The 21,953-nt window shown below is 47.4% G+C and overlaps 1 protein-coding gene across 1 annotated transcript in view; it reads left to right on the top strand.

The window, feature by feature from the left end:
- The window catches only part of adgrl1a (adhesion G protein-coupled receptor L1a), a 90,850-nt gene that overhangs the window by 33,648 nt on the left and 35,249 nt on the right, over positions 1-21,953 (top strand). The window contains 4 exon segments of the mRNA XM_056407378.1: positions 2,430-2,614; positions 14,365-14,578; positions 15,679-15,788; positions 21,933-21,947. Of these exon segments, the coding sequence (XP_056263353.1) occupies positions 2,545-2,614; positions 14,365-14,578; positions 15,679-15,788; positions 21,933-21,947 (409 nt within the window). The 5' untranslated portion in view covers positions 2,430-2,544.

Raw genomic sequence — 21,953 nt, 5'->3', positions numbered from 1 at the left:
CCACATTGAAATGAAGTGTTGTGTAGTGCCGGCTTTCTTTTTGTCACAAAATGAAATCAATTTATCCGACCTGCACTTTTCTCTCCCTCCTTCCCTCAATCCCAAATCTGTCCTCCCTCCCTGCTCTTTCGCTCGCCCTTCTCATCTTCTGAGACCACAGGAGAGCTATTGTTGAAAAGTACGGACAGAAGCAGAGTAAAAAAAAAAAAAAAACAAGAGGAAAGACACATTTTTCTTATTAAAACCACAGAAGTTGGAGAAAAATAACGACAGCCTGTCACTGCACAGGAGGGGATGACTTTTTGAGCATTAATAACACAGCGAGAATGGGGGCGGCGCGGCCTCGGCCTCTACAGCACCACATCACATGTCTATTGCTATTTGTTTATGGCTTTCTACTCTTTCTTTGTCTCTCCTGCCCTCCCTCTGAGCGTGTCCTTTTCTCTCAGCTTCTGGTCATAGAGGGTGGTCGCAAACAAACACAAATTAAGGCACAGTCTTCACTCGTGCAGAGGTTGTGTTTGTGTGCTGTGCATGTTATAGAAATAAACGCTGGTGTAGACAACAGCTGCTGCGGATGTGCTTTGTACCCTGCTCTGCTCGCGTTCTCTCTCCCACTTCGCTGTTTGCTCTCCCCCTTCTCTCTCGCTTTCTCGTACTCTACGACATCCAACATACTAATCCACGCGGCGACACCCAGGCAGGTCGGTGGCTGCGGGCCGGGCGATGCCACAGGGGAGGAGGGTAAATATCAGAGAAGGTCAGGAAGAGGAGGGGCTGAAGAGGTGGAGGGGAAGCCAAATCGGTGATGACGAAAAGTGAGGGTGAAAACACCCAGTCACTCAGGACCTGCCATCTTGGCTGCCAGGAGAAGGGAGCTGTGCCACGCCTGCATGTTGATGTGTGTATTGTTGAGCAAACATTCAAAGATCAAAAGATTACAAAAGTGCTTTGGTTTCCTGCCAGTGTTAGAGCTCCAAATGTTTCATTTATAATTTGATTTTAAAATCCGGTTATTGGGGTGAAAAATTCACAGTATTTTCACAGATTCTGCTGTATGTTCTCAATCCAGCATCTGTACGCTTTATGGCTGAAACAGATTGTGAAACAAAAATATTTGAGTTTGTGTGTGGTTTAGAATGACATATTTGCTTCCGTCGAATATGTTTGGCTCTGAAAAGGTCTGTTGGCTTGTCAGCCAGGGACACTTTTGTAGAATTGGAGCTGTCCAATAGTTGATTAGGCTGAACATGTCATTGTATGGGTCAGCTGAAGATATTCTGACTCAGAATTTCCGAAATGAATGAAGTAATTTAAAAGTCAACACGAAGTTCTGAATAGTAGCTAAGCCTGTGTGTGTGTGTGTGTGTGCATGCTTAATCTATTATATTATGTCCTCTTCTAGTTTCAAGTTGTAAGGATCAATCAAATAAAGGAGATAGAGGGTTGGTGAGATCAAAGGAAATCCTAAACCCCCTTCAAAATAACTATAAAAGTGCACACAGATAGAGTCCGGCAGTCCAATCTGTCTGTTTCATCAGCGAGCTCAGCAGGAGGAGCTTTAGCTCCAACAATACCGTCTCTCCTGTTCTCTGCCTTTCAGCACCCGGAGGGGCAGAACCGTTTCTCGAGGAAATCAGAGCTAAAGTTCCAGATTATGATTTATTTTATTAGGTTACTGAGATGTGTAAGCCCCACGGCACTGCCGACAGAGTCACCGCTTCTCACCGCCTGGCTTTGTGTGCGTGCCCGTATAGGCTACGCGCAAATGCACGCACACAAGACGCGCATTTCTCACATGTTGAATGAATACAGCCCCGTTTACAGCCCGACAACATATGTCGAACGTCGGATTCAATCAAGCGTTCAAATGCTGTCGAGTGATGAGCTGGTAGTGGTAACAGCTGTTGCCATGCCATCCTGCACAAAATGGCCTCAGATCTCCCTGTCTGATCATTATACCTGACCATCACAGGGGAGCCTCTCCTCTCCTCTCCTCCGCCTGCTGTGCTACCAGTTAGTATGCTCTACCACTCGAGAGCCATTCAGGTTTGTGAGGTTATTATCACATATTTCAGTGATGAATGCAGAATAAATCAGTTTACGCCGTCTAATTCAAATGACGTACGGAGAAGGGTGAAAAAGAGTAGAAGTAGAATAATTGCTCTTTATGAACATACAGATACATTTAATTCAATTCAGTTTATTTTTTAGCATAAATGATGTATTTTCCTCTTTACAATCTGAACACATACGACATCCCCGTCCCAGGACCTCACATCGGATCAGGAAAAACTCCCAAGAAATAGAAGAAAAAAAACTTTCACGTGGAATAAATGGAAGAAAACCTCCACCATCCATGAAACAGAAGGAGGTATGTGTACAAGGCCCTAACCTCTCTGATGTTCTCATCCCGTTTCTTTCTGCAGGATCTCCCTCCGGGAGGGTGTAAGCTGAGGAGGTGCCACCCCGCTCACCTGTGCCTGCTGACCGCCTCGACCCTTTAGCACCCCCCCTTGCCCTGCCCCCTGCCCTGCCCCCAACATGGCTCTAGCAGCCTGGATAATCCTCACCTGTGCTGTGGCTTTCAACAACGTTGCTCCGTCCTCGCCAGGTGCGTAATGAACATTGACATTATGTGGTATTTTTTATACTGTCACTAAAATGAGGTCCATTCACAATGTATTTGTATTTATTCATCTTTGTTCATTCATATATTCAGTAACACAGATAATGTTGTGCTGCTCCACTGAACCAGCTTGTAATGTAGCACATGAGCTCCTGTCGGGTTCACTGTAAGTGGCCTGACCAGGTTGTAGCCGATGAGGATGTAATATTTATGTCAGCTCCGTGATGGAGGTTGTAAGTATATTGACTTGCTGACCAGGCTAGAAGCACTGCACTTGATTAACCAAACGGCCTCTACAGGGAATAGAATGTGTGTGAATGCCAATAACATTTCGTGTCATCTTGATGTTAGTTGGAGCGTGGCGAGAATATAAGGGGGAATCCGTGCATGTAATGGCGCCATATGTGTGACCTCCTTGAATGTGCCATGTACCATGAGAAATGTCATTGTGTGTGAGCTAGCCGCTAGCCTGGCAGCAGGTGACCTGGTTGGGCTGCAGTGATGCTGCAGGGTGTGTGTGTGTGTGTGTGTGTTGGAGGATGTGTAGGAGGGAAGGAACAGGGATTGCAGGGGGAGGCGGAGGACCAAGGCGGGAAGGGAGGGGCTGCTGGGTGTCCTGCTAGTGGCCTGCCGCACAGACAGCGGCACACCATCTGCTCTATGCTCTCAGTCATCTCCGTGCCAACGAGCCACCGGGTGATGGACAGCTCGGACGAGCAGGGGGAGGAGCATGAGAGACACAGTCGCCACAGGGAGGGGCAAGTGATGAAGCAGGAGGAGTCGACGGAGGTTAAAATGTAAAAGTTGTGTACACCTGTGTCAGCGGTGGCTTTAGTTTCCCTGTGTGTGAGCTCTGATTGGCCAGGTGCAGTTCTAATTTTCTAATTGGAGTAGGTGATATTTATTTCAATCTTAATTTGGCTGCTTTTGTAACATTGAATTCGAGCAGCGTACGCTCTGTTCCATCGGACACATTTGGCCTCTGGTGACGTGTTTGTTTGTGCGTGTGTGTGGGTGTGAAAATAATCCAACTATCTGTATGACCTGGCACTTGGGGGGTATTAATAATGCATTAATAATCAATTGACGGTTATCTATATTCAGCCCCAAAGCACTGGCGCAACATTTGGTTTGATGAAATAAAGAATATTTCTAATGGGATTCGGCACACGGGCACGCACGTAGACACATGCTCGTGCACACCCACACCGCTCTGGTGCTCATAATGTTGGCAGCTGAATTTTGGCTGCAATGTATTCTCTGTATACTGTTCGTGTGATCAGAGAGCAAGAGAGAGAATAAGAAAAGGAAGCAAGGAATTTAGAGTCTGAAGGAAGAGGGCAGGGTTTTTGATGCGATGGGAGACGCCAAATTCACTCTCGGGCTAATCAGAGCTCATTTGGAAACCTGCAGGATCATCACACATGGCTTCACAGTCTAATGTGTACCTCTGCTCCGCCTCCGTGTCCCAACTAATCTGCCATGCTTTAACCTTACGCTACTCCTGGCTGCACATTCTAATATTTACCCCTAACACTGACACAGTTATTCTCCTCTGGAACCAGCTCTGCAATGCAAGTGTTCCTCGCCAGCTGTGTACACGTACTTCTTCCCCGCTCTGTACCACAGCCCTCACTCACCTGCCCTATTATCTTGTTAAATCCAAATTCCCCACTTATCTTTGAAATACAGTGGCAGTGTGAAACAAAAGCAATATTTTCATCTGTGTATGCAAACCCAAATTAGCCTCAGCAAATAAAGTCATGTTTCTTGAAATATACAGAGAACTACTCCACCTGCCCGACCCGGCGGGCTCACTGATAGACTGACATGCAAACCCCGACAGAGTGAATGTCCCGCTGATTCCACAGAATGCTTGAGAATGTACCGCCCTTCATACGAAGTGTTGCTGCTCTGAAAGCCCATTAGGCTTGCTTAATGTGGCAGGCATTGCAGGCAGCTGCGCCGTACATGATGAAGTCCTGACACAGAGCTTTCATTTAGCACAGCACAAGCTTCGGCGTGTGTGTGTGTGTGTATGTGTGTGTTTGTATTTATGTGCACCGGTGGTGAAAGCTGGACCATAAGAAGCCCACTTGTGGGTCATTTCAGCCTGTAATACGTGTGAGGTGTGTTCATTTGTAAATGTGTACATGTATGTCCATGTGTGTGTATGTGTGTGTGTGTGTGTGTGTGTGTGTGTGTGTGTGCCACTCGTATCAGGACACCGGCGGCTGCTGACTGGTGGAATCTGTTCTCGTCTCCCCAGTATTTGAGCCTCTGCTCTCAGATCAGTCGCGTGGAAAGACCCGTGGTCCTTTAGTGCACACGCAGACATTATCTGTCTTCCCCTTCTTTCCTCGTCTCTTGTCTTCTGTGCCTTTGCTCCTGAACGGGAGTTATTATTTAAGGATTGGGGAATCGATTTTTTTTTTTTTAAAGATGTTTTACACATCTTCTCAACAAAGTGGTTTAGTCTCTCAACTGTCCTTGGATGGTGACAATGTCTGAATGGAGACTGATCTCGATGCAGTATTTTGCTTTCTGTAATGCAGGGATGGCTAGATATTTTTCACGGAGGGCCACATGAAGAATGCCTCTGTGAGCCAGATGCCTGGTTATGACTGAGCCGACAGTTGTTTTGGGTCTAAGTGTTGCTCAAAGTAAATAACATTATACTTGACCTGAAACCACAGCTCATATATTTAATTGTTGCAAAGATAGAGAGAAAGAGAGAGAAAAAGAGAGAGAGAGAGAGACTCCTGCAATACTACAATATTAAAATGATAATTTCAAAATTGCAACCTACTCACTAATTCATAAGAATTGATTCTCTGACAGGCTTGTAGCAATAATATCTCGAGAGGAGGCAATAAAGAGATAGTGCCGCTAAGCGCGTTCCTGTATGTGCACTGGGCTTCTTGCTTCTTGTTGTTGTATAATTTGCTCAACAGAATATTGCTTTATTGTGTGTTTTGTCAACTTGAAACTAATTTTGGGACGTATCCTTAATTATATCAACAAATACAACAGCACAATAAATGCTAGCTCCAATTTTCTGTGACATGAGTATGAGCTGCAGAATACAGACGGATGACTTACTTACTTTAATTTCAGAACGTTAAAGACAACTGGCAATTTCAAGTTTCTAATAACTTTGTGTTTTAGACCATCAGAACGGGCTAGTTATGTGTGTATAGAGACAAGTAAATGCTTTAATTTTGTCTGAAAATGACCTTTGAATATGTTTTACTGTATTTTTTCTTTCATAAAGCTGAAATCCAAATTTCTAGCTGACACTAATTACTAATCCAACGGCTTGTGAATATTGCAGCGTATATCATTTGGATTTTGCAATAAAGAAACAGCTGTAAAGCCCTTTCCCCCTTTTCTTCTTCTCCTCTTTTCAAGCTTTCGTTGCCTCCCATCTTTAGAGCAACAGTCGGTGCTTCTCATTTCTCTCACTCTGCACTCATTTTCAACCAATCTCTCTGCTTTCTCTCCCCTAACGCCACAGCTATTACTCCCTCTCTCTGCGTCGTGATGTCCTTCCCCCGAACTCCCCTCTTTTTGCCGGCCTTCCACTCCTATTCCCTCTACTGCTTCCATTCTCCTCCTCTTTTCCATTTTCCAGCTTCTATTTCACCTCCTCCCTCTTCTGCCAATCACTTTACCCTTCTTTCTACCCAGCCTCCCTCCTCGAGTGTCACTCCCCTGGCTCTGCTTTCTTTCCTTACCCTATGCCTACAGTACTATCTCTTGTTATCATTTCCTCCTTCCTCTTTCCTTTCTCTCCCTTTTCCCTCTTTCTATCTTCCTTTACCTCCTCTGCTCCCTTCCCAGTCTTGGTGGTGGCTGTGCTCTTCAAAGCCCTTGGCTGAGAGCAGTATATCACAGAGAGGCCTGTGTGAGTGAAAGGTTAATGGTTGGCCTTTGAACACATATTGGTAGTCGGGGGCGGGCGGGTAGAAGGAGGGAGAGGCCGAGGCGGAGTGGCGGTGTGTTCTTTCAAACCTCCCTTTGAAGATGACGCGCACGGCTTTCATGTGTCGCCGCCTGCATACGGCGGCTGTGCCTTTTTGTTTATTCATTTGTTCACACTGTTAGTGTACGTGTGTTTGTGCATGTGCCCATTTTGTTTGCGTGTTTGTGTTTGCTTCTGGTTGTGTGTCACGGGGTATGTTAGTTTTTGTACATTGATTTGTGTGCCGCGAACAAACTCCTAATAAAGGATTGGGGACTGTGTTCCTGTTTGTGCAGTCGTGTGATAGCTGCCTCTTTTCGCTCAGGGCCTCACCGTGCAACTTTGAGGCTTTGTAGCCGTGAAGGACTGTGTGTGTGTGTGTGTGTGTGTTAGTGTCCTGGTTTGGGAGTGCGTGCAGGAATGCTGGTACATCACACATGTTGTGAGCTTGAGAATGTGTGCATTCGCTTCTCGTGTGTTTTGTGGACTACAGATTCATAATTACCAGTCGCAGCTAACGGCTAGAAGACGAGGGCAGAGAGAGAAACGCAGCAAAAGAGAGATGGATGAGCGAGGATGCTGGTAAAATTGAGAGGGGGGGGATGGAGGAAGGGAAAAGGATGGGAAGGGAAGAGGGGAAAACTGGAAGTGAAGGGTCAGGACAAGAGGGAGGGATGGAGGAGACATGGAGAGAACGGGGGGAAGAGGACGGGTGGGGAGGGTAAATGAGAGAGTTTCCGGGTGGTTGAAATTTGATGAGGGATCAAGGGATGTTGCTGAGTTGAAAAAGAAAAAAAGAAAACACAAAGAGTCGAGGAGACATACAGTATGTTTATTGCACTGCAGGTGAACAAGATGGCATACAAGAATAAGAGGGCTTCAGTAGCGTTTTACAGTCAAATTCATTTTTTATTCAAATGAAGAATGAAGGCACTTGCAATGCTGCGCAGTGTAGATATCGACTGGCAAACAGATCGATCAGCTCATAAACATGCACGGCAAAATACACCCAGACACACTCCGTCAACACATCCAAGCCTTTGACTTACTGCACACGGAGGTTAATTAAGTGTCTAATGCAGCGGCATTTCAATTTCAATTTCAGTTTATTTGTATCGCCCAATTTCACAAATTACAAATTTGTCTCGGAGTGCTTTACAATCTGTACACATAGACATCCCTGCCCCAAAACCTCGCATCGGATCAGGAAAAACTCCCAAATAACCCTTCAGGGGGAAAAAAGGGAAGAAACCTTCAGGAGAGCAACAGAGGAGGATCCCTCTCCAGGATGGACAGGTGCAATAGATGTCATGTGTCCAGAAGGACAGATTTAGAGTTAAAATACATTCAATGAACTTTGACGCTCATCTTTCCTAACTGGTCTCTGGATGCGGCTTGCAACGCTTCCCAATGTGCAACCACATCGTTCTGACAGCAGGCCTTGCATGGTACACTCACCCAGTCCCCTTCTCTCTGCTTCACACTTTATTTCTCACACCCTCCTCTTTCTTCTCACTTTATTTGCTTCAGCCTCTCACCACCTTCCTAACTTCCCTCTCTCTGCTTCCCTATCCTCCCCTCATCCCTGTGGCTTTCCCCCTGCATCCCCTGCAGTTGTACTCCACCACAATGTTCATATGAATCTAGGTCTCACTCACCGTCTGCTGGCCTGCCTCTTGTGATATGTGCTGGGAACAGAGAACAGAATAGAGTTGTGTTGGGCCTGTAGCACAGCTTCCATCCCTGGGGAGATGGAGGATATTTTACACCAGGTGAATCTCTTACTTTTTAGGCAGGTTGATTTTTATTTTGGGCTTTGCTGTTTCCCCCCCGCTGAGGCGCTTTTATTGCATAATTAGGCGCCAGGGCCAGCAATGAAGTTGTTTGACAGTATGAGCACGTCCTGTCTCGCCTCCCTCCTCAAGTTTGTGTGTGTGTGTGCGTATGTGTGTTGCTTTGTGTCTCAGCGGTTTTTTAACCGCCTGTCTTGATCTCTCTGCTATGCCTTCTTGTTCCCCCCACAGCAAAGTTTGTCAACAAACACTGAGACTTCTCGAGGATGAGGGTGGATGAGCGCTAGGGCTTGTGTACCTGCAAGAACTCTAGTGTTTATGTGTGTGTTTGTGTGTGTGTGCGCGCATGCATCATTGCAAATGCATGAGTATGGGTTGCATGAGGTGGTGTATTGGGGGTAAATTATCCTCTGAATGATGTAATGTTATGGACTGCGCTGTAATGCAGTTCAGTTAGAGGGCTGCTGGGGAGAGAGGCTATATGTGCTGAGTGGATCAGAACAATATGAGGTCCTCGCTCCCACAAATCTGTCTGCCTCACTCTTTTTATGCCGGTGACCTTGTGCCTTCACAAAGAACGGTCGTCATGTTCATCTTCGGCCGGCATCTGGTTTGATGGTTCCTACCTTTTTCTATTGTTACCCTCTCCACATCTAATTTGCTCTGCCGTTCCTTTTCTCCTTTCCTGTGTGTTGGCTGGAATCGGCTCCATCACCGTGGATGTGTGTCATTTTGGCGCCGCTTTGTGTTCTGACCTTATAGCACGACGGGTGACTCCCCATACAGTCGCCCCTCATCTCATCTCCCCGGTCTCCTTCGCTTAGACAGGCGAAGGAGTCAGAGGAGATGAGATAGCATCCTAGCTGTGAGGCCAGCGTTACCCCATCCCATCAACGCACACACACACAGGCACAGTCCCACAATCGTACACAGCCCCCACCCCCTGCACCCCCATGTTAGGCCTTTAGGTTTGTCTCAGGATGTCACTTTGTCACAACTCCTCAGCTTGACGGCCGCCTGGATTTGACAGTTGTGGCCGCATCGCCTCAGCTTGTCTGTGCTAACAGGCCATGCTCCAGCGAGTCATTACGCTAACTTGCAGTGCTAAACGAGTCGCTAAGATGCAGCACTAAGCTGATAAACTACTGGAGACATTTGTTGGGTTAATTCTGCACTCGAGAGGGATTCCTATGACTGATACCTCTTAGTTTTGTCCGATGGCTGTAGAATGAGTTGTTATTTCTGTCACGTTTACGAAGGAACTAACCTGAAACTCATGATGGACTTTAATAGTTTATCCAGAGCTGACTTAAAAGGCATGGGTATATGTATTCAGTATACTTTAACAGTAATAGTCCACTACGATCTCTGGACAAAAAGAGGATAATGCCACTTGAATGCCTTCATGCCACTTGAAATTAATTTTAAGGACGGGGATATAATAATAATCCCACATCATCAGAAACATGCAACTACAACTTCGCAAGAATATTCCCTGTCACTTTGCTTCAGTGCCATGATGATGAGTAACATTAGGAGACGACTGCTGGAACACACAGATGGGCTAACAAGGGCTGTTTACATTCCAGCCCCCGAAAGACGGTCAGCCATCCAGCTAACAAGTCAGCCTTCGGGCCACAAAGCTCTACATAATGTCCTATTGTGAGTCAATTGCAAAGTTGCTATCAGAGTCTCTGGCTCGTGGCTACCTGTGAGGCCCAACTCAATTATTTCAGAGAAAACACGCTGTAGATTCTCTGTGATAACGCAGTCAAAGGTCAAATTATGATCAAATCAAAGTGCTTTTATGTTTGAAAGCACACCGCTGAGGAATGTTTTTCATCATCATGTTCCAATGAAGAGAAATCTCTTTTCTATTCACACTGTGAACTTCTCAGAAATCTTTCTCCAAATCAGTCTTCAAATAACAAAACCAGATCTCATTTTAAGTGCTGGTCTAAACTCTTGGTTGCAGTTCATGTCTCCTCATCTCGAAATGATGTTAAAACCTGGCAAATATTTGTGTGTGTTTGTGTTTGTGTTTGTGTGTGGGTGTGGGTGCGTGTGTGTGTGTGTGTGTGTGTGTGTGTACATGAGACTTGGAACGAATGAGCTTGTGCAAAGCCTGGCTTAGCTTCTTCAGAATGATGTTCTTGTCTGAGGGTCCAAACATCTAGTCACCCTCATGCTTACATTACTGTGTGAGGATAATGAGTCAAATCAAATCGGTTCTCTCTTGCTCTTAATTTGTACGGAGCTTCTATTATGAAGACAGCCACTTCAGCCCCTCACACCAGCTGCCCTGTCGTGACACCAGGCCCTGCTCACTCACTCCTTTCCGTCTCTTGCACACTGCCACTTCTGTAATTATCAAATTGGCTCATATCAGCATCAGTACGTGGGACAATTGGACACCATTTCTTGCGGTTGACAGGTATTAACACAGTTTTATATACCATGGGAGATGAGTCATAGCCTCACAGAGTGGGATTAGATCCACCTATACATATGGCTGCTGCTGAAGACACTTTGTCATCCAGCTATTATGATTCTGACAGGCACGACTAAATGGCCGTGTGTGAGTCTGTGTGCATCTGTATGTGTGTGTGTGTGTGTGTGTGTGTGTGTGTGTTTGCTGAAGAGACCCTGAAACCTTAATGGATTCCTGCAGAGTGAAGGACAATCGTAGCCCATGGCCAGTCTAAGCTTATCCTCTGCTCATCTCATCTCAGAGCCAACCCACGGCTCCAGCTAGGCCTCAGGCCATCTGGATGACACACAACTACGTGCACACACACACTCTCTCTTTCTCTCTCAAACACACACACAAACACACAGACAGTGAGTGCCTGAAGTTAAGTCCCACACCTGTTTGTGTATATATACGCCATTCAGAAATCTCTCCGCAAATCAATATGTAAGATACATCCCTGCTGTATTTACATGGTGAATTACACCTTCAACCTCGAACATGTCAAACAATGTAGGTGTGAAATATGATACACTATGGCATAAGTAGAAAATCGCAGTGGTGGCAGAAATAGGCTAGTTACGGTGGTTGCTGTCAGCATTGAAGCTCAATAATGAGTGTGCTCAATTATGGCTAAATGTATACAGTAACAGTCAGGCCAGAAAAAGAAATTGTCAGGTTCTAGTGACGGGGTGAGGCTCAGGCGCAGAGAGACAGACTGGACGCAATATGAATAACAAAAAAAGCACTCTTTAATGAGGCAAAACAGTTTACAAAAAACAAGGTCCAAAAGGGGCAGGCAGAGAATCCAGGTTCAGGGCAGGCAGGGTCAACAGGCAGAACCAGGAAGACAGACAGGACGACGGGAAAAGGACACGGAACTAGAGACGACAATCCGACAGGAGACAAGGGAAAGACTGACACAATATATAGGGGGGGAAACACAGGTGTACGACATCAGACAGTAACGAGACAAGAGTGGCTGAGGGCAGGTGCAGGGAATTAAACAATTAAGACAGAAGACACAGAGGAGACACAGGAGACACGGAACACAGGAGACACAGAACAGGGTGTTACAGAAATGCCTGGAAAAAGTTAAGAGATTTAGGTTCACATATTACACTCGGTGTGAAATTGGGCTGGTGACGTTACTTTTCCAATGTTTACGTTGATTCAATATTCTCAAAATAAAAGCGATATACCAGACATAACAGTCATGGTAACACGCTGGAATAATCTTCACAAACACAAACTGAGCAGCATAACTATCAGCAATGCAATGGCCCATTATTGATCAAAAACAGTGCAGACATTATATAATTCTGTCCCGTTAACACACCCCTGTTCTAACTCAACCAATAGCCAAGAAAATAAACTCCTCCTTGGGCTGTTTTGCCCAGGAGCTGAGCCCCTCCACTGAAGTATTAGCGCTCATTGGCGTCACAGTCTGCCCTGAATAGCCAGAAATAGTTACCATATCAAGTGTGTTTTGTATATAAAGTATGTTTAACATGTGGTGTGCCGCCTCTGAATAGGGCTAAGTGGAATGAGCGCGATCGCTCCTGGTGGTCCGCTTCAGTTTAACACTCATCTTGGCTCACTCTGTGGTTCTAATAGCTGGCCAGCTGTACGCTGTTGTGTACTTACACCACAGGGTAGTTAAGAGAACAAGGCCACACACTGACACTATGCATTGTAATCCCACTGTGACACTACGACTTTGCATGCATGCAAGTATGTGAGCTCTTAACTGTGAACGTGCTAATTTGCTTGTGTGGGTTTTTTTGCGTGCGGATCTGTCTGTCGGGCCTCGCCTGCTGTTTGCATCTCTGCGTGCTTTAATTAGTATGCGTTTTTGCATCTAGGCCTTTGTGATTTGGCACTGGCACTGCATGCTGGCGAGGCATAACAATATTTGAAGTCTGTCTGTGCTAGTCATTCAGCCTTAATGTTGTGAGTTACACAACTGAACTCAAGTCCCTGCTGCATAAATGGGTGGCATTTAGAAATATGAGAAAGTCCGATTGGCAGTGAATCATGTAGCGCACGGCTGCGGAGCACGTCGGGGATGACTGACATTGACATTGACCCAGATGGGCACTGCGCCTGAATGGACAGCGGCTGCAACCTAAGCAGTGTAGCTCAGTGTCAGCGAGTGAAAACAGTCCCGCTCTGTGGGTTTCTGCACTAAAAGAAGTGGGAGAGAGGGGCTGACTCAGTGCCCTCGTCCGCTGCTGAGCCCGTCTGGCAGGGTGAAAGGCTGTGCACGGGGAGCCTCAGTTTACAGAGATCTTCTAAATTCCAGCCTGCTTAAGTGGCACATGAGCTGCTCTGTTTAGATATGACAGTATGCCCACTATCAGCTTACTACGTGTCATGTCCGCCCCGCTGACGATGGAAAGCAGAGCCCAATCAAAGCCCTCGACTCCTTCAGGACAGCACATACCAGTCTCTGATGCAGCAGTCATTTCCCCCCAAAGAGGGTTTATCCGTTCAGGACCAGGGACAGCAGCTCTCACAGTCGCTGGCTCGAGCCTCGGCACAGAGGAACACTGGCTGTCCTTCAACACCACAGAGACGTTCACTGCCAGATTACTCACTCTGTCTCTACTTCTGTTCTGTTTCTGCGCCCCTGTCTCCACCTGTGCTGGAAAGGAAGCCGGCAGCCATTTTGTCATTTGTGTCTGTGTCTGTGTCAGTGTGTGTGTGTGTGTGTGTGGCTGAATAAAGAGAAGTTGGATAGGTATGCAGTTATTAAGAGAGCTGGTAGACAACAAGTGTCTCTCTCAGCGCCTCTTTGCAGCCCTCTTTCATGCCTCTCAGCTTGGCTGAGCGATTAACCCTGAATACCTCGCTGTCCCTGCTGACCCATCTCCACACAGAGCCCTGCTGCTGGTCACAGCGGTGAATTGACATGCCTCTCAGATGGCTGATTAACAGCAGCGGCTGTGCAAATGGTGTACACGCCAGAGGTGCCGGTGTACAGAGACACTAATTCTCTTTCTTTGCTGCCTCTACCCTGAATTCCTCTCTTATTCAGAGGGAATGCCAAGGTGCTGCTCTAACACCCCACCGAGGTGGCGGAATAGACTGGAAGGATGCTGCGGGAGACACACAGTTCTTTTCTGGAGTGTGATAAGCGGCTGCCGGGCTGTGTGTAGGAGTTTGTTAGCATTTGAAACTCTCACAGTTTGTTTCACAAGTGGTGCAATATCTTCTGGGAAAAGCCGGGACGGCTGCAATTCCATCATGCCAAGATGTGTCTGCGATGTTCCAATGTGAAAACTGGATTGTGAGGCTGTGAATCAACAGTGCCGAAACGTTACTGCGAGGCGAGTCGATAAAAGCTCATTTGTGTTCTACATGAGGACAATGGGAACCACTTTCATTCCTTGTCAACTACTACACATCATATTTACAATGTGGTCGAATAATAAAGTGGCTGCTAAAAGAATTAAGGTTCATTGAATTATCAATAACTTTACCTCTCTCCCTTTTTCCACTACAGGTCTGAGCCGGTCAATGATGCCCTTCGGCTTGATGCGTCGAGAGCTGGCGTGTGAAGGCTACCCGATTGAGCTGCGCTGCCCTGGAAGTGATGTCATCATGATTGAAACGGCCAACTACGGCCGCACAGATGACAAGATCTGTGACGCAGACCCCTACCAGATGGAGAACGTGCAGTGCTACCTGCCCGACGCCTTTAAGATAATGTCCCAGAGGTAACTATTGATCTGTTTGGATCGTGTATGTGTGTTTGTACGGAGCCTGCTATTGGCCAAAGGAACAAGATACCCTCACAACATAATTCCTCCAGAATGTCCTGTTTTTCCTCCTGAGGTGTTCATGTCTTGTGTGAAATACTGAACTCAGCATCCCTGACACCGCTCCGTATTGACGGGCGTTCATGCATATGGTGGTTTATTACGAGTATGCATGTGAATGTTCTGGAGTGTTTGTTGGGCTTCTTACAGCTGCTCACTGGGTTTGCGCTCAGCATCTGCTTCCTCTGAGCTCAGATCAATGGAAGCCCTCTCCCAGCTATCCATCACGCATGTAATGGAGGCACAGGGTGCTATCGTCGGGAGAGAGCAAGGGAGGGAGGGAAGTGGCAGCGAAAGGGGTGGAGTGGGGAATGGAAGGGGTAAAGGAGGAAGAGAGACTGATATAAATGATGGGATGAGGGAGTGAGTTCAGCAGAGATTTGAGATGTGAAGGGAATAAGAGAGAGAGAGAGCAGAGGGGAGAGATGCTAAAAGCTGGATAGAGAAGGAGTATGTGATGAGTGAGCTGTGTGTGTGTGTGTGTCTTTTCATCTGGGTGTTTCTCTGGGTGTGTAAACGTGAGAAGGCATGCAGCGCTGCGGTTTAGGTATTATGTGCATATGAATGTTTTCCTTGTGCATGTGGCGGTGGAGTATTTGCCTTCGCCCCTCGCGTCCTTCCCTCTTCTCTCACCTCTAATTGCTCCCACTCACAATCCCCCAGGAGAGAGCCTCTTACGTCACTCGCCCTCTTTGCCTCTTACCTCCCCGCTTCCTTCTCTCTCTATCCTTCATCCCTCTCCTTTTCCCCGTCCCTCCCCCCTCTCTGTTTCCCAACTCCCCTCGGGTGTAGCTGTCACATGATCTAGTCTAGTGTGAAATTACTCCCTTCCCTACCGTTCTCCTCATCTTTCAGAGCCTGAAGATGTTTTTTTTTGCACCCGCTCCTCTTTGCCTTTCTTACAATGCCACTCTTCGTTCTTTTCTTGTATCACTTACTTCATCCACTCTTTCTCCCTCTCTCTCTCCCTTCCTTCCCCCGTCTGTCTCCTCTCTCAGGTGTAATAACCGCACCCAGTGTGTGGTGGTAGCGGGGTCGGATGTGTTCCCAGATCCTTGTCCAGGGACCTACAAGTACCTGGAGATCCAGTACGAGTGTGTTCCCTACAGTGAGTACCGAGACCCTGTCACCCTCCCCACCTCCCCAACCCCCTCACCCCATTCACCTCCCCCCCCCTCCCCCATCCTCCAACCTGAATCCCCCACCCCCTTTTCAACCCCACACAAAAAAACTCACACCTATACGGGCACAGTTGCTCTCTACGGCTTTGTTTTCAACACAAGCACAACAAAACACGACAGACGGTCATCCTCACCTGCTTTCTCTCTCTTGTGTTGTGCCTCTCTCTCTCTCTCTCTCTCTCTCTCTCTCTCTATCATACACTTACAATGCACAGACTCACACACACACACACACACACACATGCACACACTTGCACAGAACGCTAAACCTTTTTTCTTTATCGACAGAGCAACGCAAACGTCGCTGAGAGGGATTTTCACATGGGGGTGGGAAACACAGGGTCCGATAAGCACTTCACACAGACCCACTGCAAACATGGGGTCAGCCCTTATTGTCGATCACAACAGTGTAACACACACCGGCCAACACACTCACACACTGATTGACCCTGGGGCATGCACTGCCTTTATCGGTTGCCAAACACCTTTGCAGTCCCTTGGATTTGAAATTAAAATTAAAATTGGGTGCAGGGGACGTTGTGTGTGTGCTGCACCTCACAATAGGAATGTTAGCACAAAGAGAAAAGGGTTTATTTTAGACCACATGACCTGGAGCACCACACATTTTAATGTCCCCATGGTAACGGCTGCTCAGAGCTCCGGGGCAGGTGTGACACACACGCACACACGCACACACGCACAAGTCTACCTCACACTTGCAAAAGGGGAACACACAGTTGCTCTCATTCTTCCTCCCTCTGACTCGTCTTCCCCAGAGCAAGCATGCACACACAAGCTAAAGCACACAGCCAAGGGAGCAGACACACGACAAATGATATGGCGTTGTGTTGATCCTCGTTCATGTGAAAATCTCCGCTCAGTCTCCCCTCCTCCCTCTCATGTATTATTACTCCAGCATTGATCCCCTCATTGTGCGGGAACACCTGGCTGGAGGGGAGGGGCACCAGACAGAAGCATCATCATGGTGCAGGAAGGGGTGCAAGGAAGATTAAGTGTGTTGGGGTGGTGGGGAACTGTGAGACGCGGGTCTTCTCTGGGTCAAGGGGCTGTTTGATTGATTGGGGTGGGGATATGGGGTGATTCTCTCTGCTTTTTCCTCAGGCACAGATGTTGCGGCGAGCCACGGGGTCGGAGTCGTCGCCAAGCCGTTAACCTCCTTTACTCTCTTCTTCCTCTCCATCTCATTTCTTCTCTCCGAGGTCTCTGCTTCATCCTTCTTTTGCTTGTTATCTCTCACAGTCAATATCACCCGTTTGCTCTCTTTCTGTATTGTGCTTTTCTCTATTTCACCTCCCGTCTACACTTTTTAATCTTTAACCATCAACCACCAATATTCTCATTATTCTTTTCTTTATGTTCTCTGTCTGTGACACATATCATTTTATTCAGTCTCTTCTGCTGTCTCTGTCATTATCTTTCTTCTACAGGTGGAACAAACATTCAAATATCCAACCATCCAGCTCGGATGGAGAGGCTCGGAGAAGCTCCAGCACCTCCCTCAGTCTTTGCCCTCGCTCTGCTCCGTTCCTTGGTGCCCTTGGTTTACCTTTTGAGAGTCTCTGTTGAGTCCGGTTGCAGCACCAGTCACAGATAAGAAGTTAGCTGAGTTTCTTCCCATTGGGAATTTTTCTTCGGTGTGAATCTTTTCGTCACTGCCGCCCAAGTGGCAACAAGTGTTCTTCTCAAGTCTCCTCTGCCGTCTACACCTGTCTTTCAGACGGATCCTCTCCAGGCGTCTGACTTTAGTTTGCTCTCTGGAAGTTCTGTGCGGTGGCTTAGTGTCCTGTAGTGTAGAGTCCACAGAGGGCCACGGTAGCATTGTGGAGTTATACCTGCCTCCTTCTCCTCATGCATTTTAACCTTGTTGTTTTCCCTCTGACTGCACAAGGGAGCTTGCTCTCTCTCTCTCTCTGCGAGGCAATCAAAGGGACGATTAAATAGCTGCTGACTTGCATTTTTCCCCGCCCTGTTTGGAGAAAAAAAACAATCATGATTGCGTCTGAAGTGTGGCGTGGCTTAGAAAATTGGAAGTTGATCCCTCTATGATGAAAAGTCCTGCCTGTCTGAGCTGACAAAGAAGAGCCAATTACCCCTGTCCTCTGCCACTCTCCTCCGGAGGAGAAGCACAACGTTACAGTCGCTCACGCGCCCAGAAAGAGAAACAAGTACGCACGCACACAACTTACACCACGGGCTGCTCCACAAGTTTGTTCTCATTTGACAAAGTAAATGCGACCTGACACATTCAGACTCAGAGCTGTCGCTGTTCGTCCCAAAACTTAGTCGCACCGCACGCCACTCAACTCGGCCACTTTTAATTACCCGGAGAGGGGGCGCGTTGCTCTCTTCAGTTCTGCCTCAGCAGAGATTTGTCAAGATTAATTGAATTTGCTGCTGCTAATCGCTCCGGTAATGCCCCATTGTTCACATCTGGCTGGCAACGCTGGGCACTCTGGCATCACCCAAGGCCGACGCATGTTTTTAAGAGGTAATGTCGACAATAAAGGTGAACCAAAAAGAGATGATGTGTTGAGGTCGTGCGTCATGGCAGCTGAGATGATGTGCAGCCACGTTGATGACTGTGTGTGATGCTAACGCCTGACAGGGTCCTCCATGTGCGTGTGACACCGGCGCCATGTCACCAGTCACCTGAAACGGCGAGGTGACAGCCAGAGCCCGAGCTGACACGCAAACACAAACACAAACACACACACAGACACAAATCTCTGTCAGCTGAGCTCAAACAAATGTCCGGAACGTGTGTGTTTGTTGCAGCGCGTGGGATCGACTTGGCAGAATACTATCCGCCAACAAGTCAAGTCATATCTCATCGAGCCAAAAAGCCCTGCGAGGCCTCCCGCCACAGAGAATTGTTCTTGCCAGCCAGAACAAAGCAAGACAAAACGGCTCAACACAACTCTCATTTTGCACTGTCACAGCCTGCTGTAGACTTGTGGGCAACATTAAGACATCACGGATCCACGCACACAGCTGCGGCGTGTATTTACTGCAGTGGAAACCCTACCCTGCAGTCTGAGCACAGATGTAAACTGAGTCAAAGTAAATCTACCCTGCGAGAGAACTCCACCTGTCCCCCATCCCCTCCTCCTCCGGGACACAGTGCTCCATCATTATTGACTCCTAATGCTCTCCACTAAGGCCATCCATGCTAGCTATGCCAGAGCCATGAGACTTAGTGTGGTGCCTCTGCTACTTTATCAGCTGCGATTTCTTCTGCTGATATGCACAGTGTGCAGGTAGCTAAAGAGCTGCCTGTAAAAGCGCCTCCTGAAGTAACTCCGTATTCTGCATTTTTAAAATCCATATCGTGTGGCTCTGCCACTGTTTCCGTTCATGAACACGATTCCTTGCCACAAATGTATTCAGCTGCCTATTCATTATGAGACACTGCTTTCTGGACACTAAGCCGCTGGAAATGATAGTTGACTTGTTGGGTAGAGTTTGTCAGGAGAAGGAATAATGGCATTGTAATATGACAGGTTTTCAGGGGAAGAAAAGGAAACACTTTGATGTAGCTCATAAATGCTTGGAGAATGAGAAGCAGGCGGCTTTGCTCGGGCCGTTGAATGGGATAACTCTTTGAACGATTTAAAGTGAGAGAAGGAGAGAGGATGGAAGAAGCTGGATAGGACACACAATCTCTCAGCACTGTGAAATTGACGGACGAGGCTGAAGATGTCCTGCAGTGTGTGTGTGTGTGTCTGTGTGTGTGTGTCTGTGTCTGTGTGTGTGTGTGTGTGCGTGCTTGAGAATGTGTGTTTCTAGCTGTATTCATTAGTGTGGGAGTAATTGATAGGGTTGTAGAGAGCGCTGAGCAGAGTGATTAAGGGGAGAGAGGGCAGTGGCTTATTTCTCAAAAGGGCCCTGAAAAAGAAATGCTGAATGAATCAGACAAACAACCAAGGTGGCCTTAAACTAACCCCCTGCTCACTGTGAGGACAGTTTGATGAGTTTCTGTCTCTATTCTCTTTGTGTGTGTGTGTGTGTGTGTCCTTGGCTACGTCTGATGATCTTGTGTGCGAGTGTGCTTCGTGTCTATTTTTCAGGTCGACCAAAAGCAGAAGAAATGAAGTCAGCAGTCTTCCACCAATATTCGTCTTCTCCTTTTTTGCAGTATATAAAGATATTTTCTTTCTTTTTTGCTTTCTGTCTTTTCTCTCTCTCTTCACACTTCACTGCTGTGCATCACACATATCATTTGGTCAGGGAAACATACTTCGCAGTCCATTCATAAAATGTTAAATATAAATGGTTGTGAACAAGCTCTGCTGTCAGTAGACGCGTCTATGTTCGAGCTCCACTGAATCCTGAATCCCCTCCCGCCCACCCGCAGTTGTTTCAGTGAGGATGAAAGCAGGCTGTTCTCCGGTTGATCTCTCCCTCCCCTGATCTTAGAGCTAATGATTGCACTCACAGTTGGTGGCGGGGATGTAATGATTTCTTGCCCCCTGCCCCAGCGTTCTACGACTATGTTTACTCCTCGAGGCTGAACATGGCTTCCATTCCCCGGGTCGCCATGCGGGCTGTTTGTCCAGTTTGATCTTGGCACAAGATGATAAATGATCAGTGGTGCGGCTGATACTGATACGGCCTCTGCTGTATCGCTGGCTAGATGCGAGGCCATCCCCCACTCAGATCGGGCTACTGCAGCTGATCCCTTCTTTTCCTTTATATTTTGCTCACTATTTCTCTCTTTCCACCTCTTTCTTGCTCTCTCTTTCCCCTTGTGTTCCTTATTTATGAGTAACCCTGCAAGGCGTCGAGACAATTTCACAGGGCTCCCCCGGGACATCAGACCTCCCTCGTCACATACATGACAATCACGGCCGCAGCAGGGCTCCACCAGCCACGTGCCTTTTGACGCGTGTCTTCCCGAGAGACACGACGATCCGCTCGCAAGGCGCTTGCGCCTCAGCAGACGCAGACGAAAGGCGCGTGCCAGCCCTGTGATGCGAAAGGCTGAGCTGAGATGCTCACGGACCTCCCAGGGCGAGGCAACTCAAGCAGGTGCCAAACAGCGTCATGGATGTGGAGGGAGCCGTGCCTTACCTGCTGTCAGTCGCCTCGGTGTGACTCGACACGCCAACCTATTGATTCGCGTGAGATGAGTCCGCGCTAGACATTGCTTTCATTTCTCCTTTGTCTCTACCATCCCCACCCCCCCCCCCCCCCGACCGTGTCTGTTAGTTTCTCTCTGTGTTTCTGAGACGTTCCACTCTGTCAAGCCCTCCCTTTCCCCTGTTGTTTGTTCTCTTTTTCTTTGATGAGCCAGCATCGGTCAGGCAAGCCAGCAGCTCCCCATTGATTGGACGGTCGATGGGTTGAGTGTTTTCGCTGGCTTCTATAGCGAGCATCCTAACTCTGTAAATTGAGCAAAGCCTAAAGCGCCACTTTCCTTCGTCCGAGGGGCCGCTTTAATGTCAACACAGACTGTACATTGAGAGAGAGGGATTCCACAATCCCGCTGAAGACGAGCCTCAGCTAGAGACATCCCCATCGCCACCTTCCCATCTACCATCACCTCATCGCTTTCTCAACCTTTCCCATTCTTTGTTTGCTTCCACAGCTGAAGAGGACTCCAACGCAAAGAGGCTCTCCCTCGGTTTCTCTCTCCAAACAGGTTCCTGGAGCTGCACTTTTCGGGCGTAAGGGGAAGTGGGTGGGAGGTGGGGTCGAGAGTGTGTGGTTGGGGGAGAATTGTGTTGTTGGGGGATTATTGATAAAGCTGAAATGAAATGGAAATGGATTTAAACCCAGGTCAGGCCATTTCCCCTCCTCATTTTCCATTTGAGTCATCCTTTCTCTGAGTAGCCAACCATAAAAAAGACAGATAACTTGCTTTAAAAAGAGAGTAAGAAAGAGAGAGAGTAAGAGAGAGAGAAAGGACAGCGTTTTATTTAATCTCAATTTTCTCTTTTTTCCTGCACCTGTTTTTCTTTCGTTTTCTTCCCTCTCTCTCTCTCTTCTTTACTGTCTTTCTCTTTCATCTTTCTATCTCCTTCTTTCTCCTTTTTCCGATGCTTGAATAGAAGTGGATCAAAAAGGTAAAG

Source organism: Pseudoliparis swirei, chromosome 23 (assembly GCF_029220125.1).
Source record: "Pseudoliparis swirei isolate HS2019 ecotype Mariana Trench chromosome 23, NWPU_hadal_v1, whole genome shotgun sequence".
Classification (NCBI taxonomy): domain Eukaryota; kingdom Metazoa; phylum Chordata; class Actinopteri; order Perciformes; family Liparidae; genus Pseudoliparis; species Pseudoliparis swirei.
Note: the sequence above shows the minus strand (reverse complement) of the source record. Positions and strands in the feature narration are given on the sequence as shown.